This window comes from Megalops cyprinoides, chromosome 11 (genome assembly GCF_013368585.1).
Source record: "Megalops cyprinoides isolate fMegCyp1 chromosome 11, fMegCyp1.pri, whole genome shotgun sequence".
NCBI classification, from domain to species: Eukaryota; Metazoa; Chordata; class Actinopteri; order Elopiformes; family Megalopidae; genus Megalops; species Megalops cyprinoides.
In genome coordinates this window covers 13,369,073-13,372,358 of record NC_050593.1, presented here as the reverse complement: position 1 = coordinate 13,372,358, position 3,286 = coordinate 13,369,073, and the positions used below count along the sequence as shown (strand labels likewise).

Genomic DNA, 3,286 nt, shown 5'->3' with positions numbered 1-3,286 from the left:
GTTTTAATTATGTCCCGCCAAGGTTTTAATTAGTACTTAAGGCTTGCCTCAAAAGTAACTGTTGCTATCTTTCACTAGATGTTACTCTAAGACAAAAAGCTCAGTAAGATACCCATTACGTACTGTACCTGTAATTTTAAATGAAATTGGCTCCTGAATAAGTGTTATTTTCAAACCCTAGTAGATCTACTTTCCAACTGTTCTTGAATGTCACAATGCAATAAAAAGAGCTCAGATATCAGTGCATGTCAAATCTTTAGATTATTTTACTGCCTCTAATGGAATCATAGCCCTGGCATGAGGAATGGAAGGTTCTAGTCCTCAGAGTATGCTTCTAATGCGCCTTCCTCCTTTGCCCATGTCTTTCCTGTGTCCTTTTTTTTGTTCTTCTCAGCCATAACGATCGCCGCCACTACAGTGATCACCAGGGTGACGGTGATGATGAGCACGGTAACCGTCTCCGCGATGCACAGCTGCGCGTTCACGTCCGTCAGCCGGTACCCCTGCAGCTCGGGCGGCTCCTGGCAGCTCAGGCTGAAGTAGTCGTCCAGGAAGAGCCTCTGGATGCTTTGCAGCTTCCGGAACACCCTCTGCAGGTCGCAGTCGCAGTGCCAGGGGTTGGCCGCCAGCTGGATGTGGGTGCTGTGGGCGCGGAGGCTCAGGAAGGTCTTGAAGCGGATGGTGCTGAGGTGGTTGTGGGCCAGGTTGAGCAGGGCCAGGCTGGTGAGGGGCGTAAAGACCTGCGCCTCGGTGCTGCTGATGCTGTTCCCCTGCAGGTTGAGGACCTCCAGGGACCTGAGAACGGAGAAGACTCCGTTGCTTAGGGAGCGGAGCCGGTTGTTCTCCAGGTAGAGCTGGCGCAGTGCGGTCATGCAGCCAAAGGCCCGCACCTGGATGGAGCTGATGGCGTTGCCGCTCAGGTTGAGCCTCTGCAGGCTGTCCAGGTGCTGGAAGCTTCCGCTGTCCAGGCTTGTCAGCTGATTCTCTGCCAGCTGCAACTCCTTCAGGGAGGTCAGGCCCAGAGAGAACCCCTCTCTCAGGGAGGAGAGCCGGTTGCGGCTCAGGTCCAGCCTTTGGAGGCTCTCCAGGGGGGAGAAGGCCCCATCAGCCACAGTGGTGATGTTATTGTCATTCAGTAGCAGCACCCGCAGGTTCCACAGCAATCTGAAGTCCCCCACACCCAGGGCTGTCAGGCTGTTCCTGGACAGGTCCACATGCTCTGTGCCAGGGGGGACATTGTCCACCACAGTTGTGAAGCCCCTACTGGAGCAGTTGATGAACTTGATGTCTGTATTGCACTCACAAGACTTCAAGGTCAGAGACAGAGGACGTACAGCATACATATGGAGAAGTAGCAAGTACAGTAGATCCATCATATTTTTATTGTGCCCTTCAAATGAACAAAGATTAAACTGTAACCATTGACAGTTCAGATGTCTTTATTATTATGATATCAGCAGCATGTCAGCAGCATGTCAGCAATTCTGTGTATGTACTGTGCTGTGGATACATGTTGTAGCAAGCTTTCAACAAAACCAGCTTTTACTTTTTAAGCATTGCATTAAGCATGCATTTTTTTCTGCTTTTTACTCTGAAAACTTCATCAGAGGATTATGAGAGCACTATGTCACACAACCTAGATTTCAAAAAGTCAAAAAACACACTCAATGCAATCTATAGCAGGTCTGTGTCCTCCATCCTCTTTCTGTATTGCATCCAATCTGAAATAATTAGACTAGGAAACTTCTCCTTTCAAATTAGCATTCCTTATTTTTGTAAGACGCACTGCATCAAATGTGTCTGCTCTTATGAAAATAAAAAAGTTCGGAAACCCTTACCTGTGTGATGCATAAAAAGAGCGCAGGTGAGTCTCCGTCCACGCCACTTATGTATGTCAGCACTGCTCTGATGGAAAACTCTAGCGAGGACCGGACAGGCCAATGAGCTGTCTGCAGGATTTGGAGAGCTCCGCTGTTCTTCCTGGCATACGCACCAACAGGTGAGGGCCGCCGAGACAATGCGCGCGTGAATAATTCATGCTCCATTCCGGAAGAGACGGGTCCACTCCGGTCATGACACTCAAGGGAGGTGGGGGCATTGTGACTGCAACAGAGAAGAGGGGAAAGTACCAGCACGGGCTGCTGCCTGCATCACAATAAAACAGCACTTTATCTTGGAGAGATTACACACCTGCTCCACCAGTACCTCGGCCACGCAAGGATGCAATCCACTTGCACGCTTGTACTTGTATGGCACCGGCTGCCTTTTTAGATCAACATATCCATGTCTATTTTCATAACATTGTAACCAAACTATTAACACTCAATAAATATGGTAAGAATTTATGATTACAATACATCTAATATTGAGCACACTCAACAAAACAGTGAATATATACACATTGATATGTTTGGATATTGTCAACAGAGCTGCAACATTAACAGAACAAACCCGCGCAACTCGCAAAAATATCAAATAGCTGCAAACGAACAGCTTTTTTGGTTGCTTAACATGTGTCACTGCTAGGACCAAACGTCAAGTGACAAACTTTTGCACCTCTAGGGTTTATATTTGCCAGTGGTAAGAACCAAGAACAGTAGCATAGTGGATAATGCCTGTGTGCCACAGAATGTTTAGATTCAGGTACTTTATTTTTCAGGTCAGAGGGACCTGAAAATACATAAAGTATAGGAAATCCAGTTTTTTTAGAGGTGGACTGGGAGACCTTATAAAAGTTTATTGCAGTTTGAAAAAGAAAGCATCCTGAAGGAGCAGGTGCGTGACATGTGTGAGAAGTGGCTTCAGTAAAGACATCAGCTGTTGAATTTTAAAAAAGATAGGCCTTGTATGTTCATGTGCTGTTGAGTTATTATGAATGTGCATCTAAGACATTAGTTTAGCTCTTGAAATGTAGAACTAATACAACAAAATGAATCTACATATGCTGTCTTTCCTGCATCCTGAGAGGCTGAACACATGTCTTCAAGAATTTCAGCATGTTCACCTCCATGAAAAGCATTTTAAGACTGACAGTGTTGTACAGTACTATGCACATACAAAATTCAAGAGGATTGGAAAGGAAGAGAATAAGGTAAAAATGTGCACTGACGCATTAATTCATATCACAGCAAACAAGTTTAAATAAGTTTGAAAAAATCAAGTGGAATACATAAACAGACCATTTCAAAATGATTTATTTGGTTTTGGAGTATTCTTTGAGGACGTATGTGCTTATCCACTGGCTGAGGAGTCCCACCATGGTCTCCTGTCTTTTGAAGAGATATTA

At 45.5% G+C, this 3,286-nt stretch overlaps 1 protein-coding gene across 1 annotated transcript; it reads right to left on the bottom strand.

Annotated features, from left to right (window-relative positions):
* Positions 1-304: 304 nt before the first annotated feature.
* LOC118785863 (slit homolog 2 protein-like) lies at positions 305-2,045 on the bottom strand. Its single transcript, XM_036540810.1, has 2 exons — positions 1,839-2,045; positions 305-1,307 (listed from the first exon to the last, which is right to left on the bottom strand). Exons 1-2 carry the CDS (start codon positions 2,043-2,045, stop codon positions 315-317), a joined length of 1,200 nt encoding a protein of 399 aa, XP_036396703.1. The 3' UTR covers positions 305-314.
* Between the last annotated feature and the right edge of the window lie 1,241 nt (positions 2,046-3,286).

Bases quoted from the DNA above. Each gene is read 5' to 3' on its own strand.
- LOC118785863 (XM_036540810.1), bottom strand. From the start codon at position 2,045: ATGGAGCATGAATTATTCACGCGCGCATTGTCTCGGCGGCCCTCACCT. The intron at 1,308-1,838 runs GTAAGGGTTTCC...CTGACCTTGAAG, and splicing joins TCTTTTTATGCATCACACAG to TCTTGTGAGTGCAATACAGA.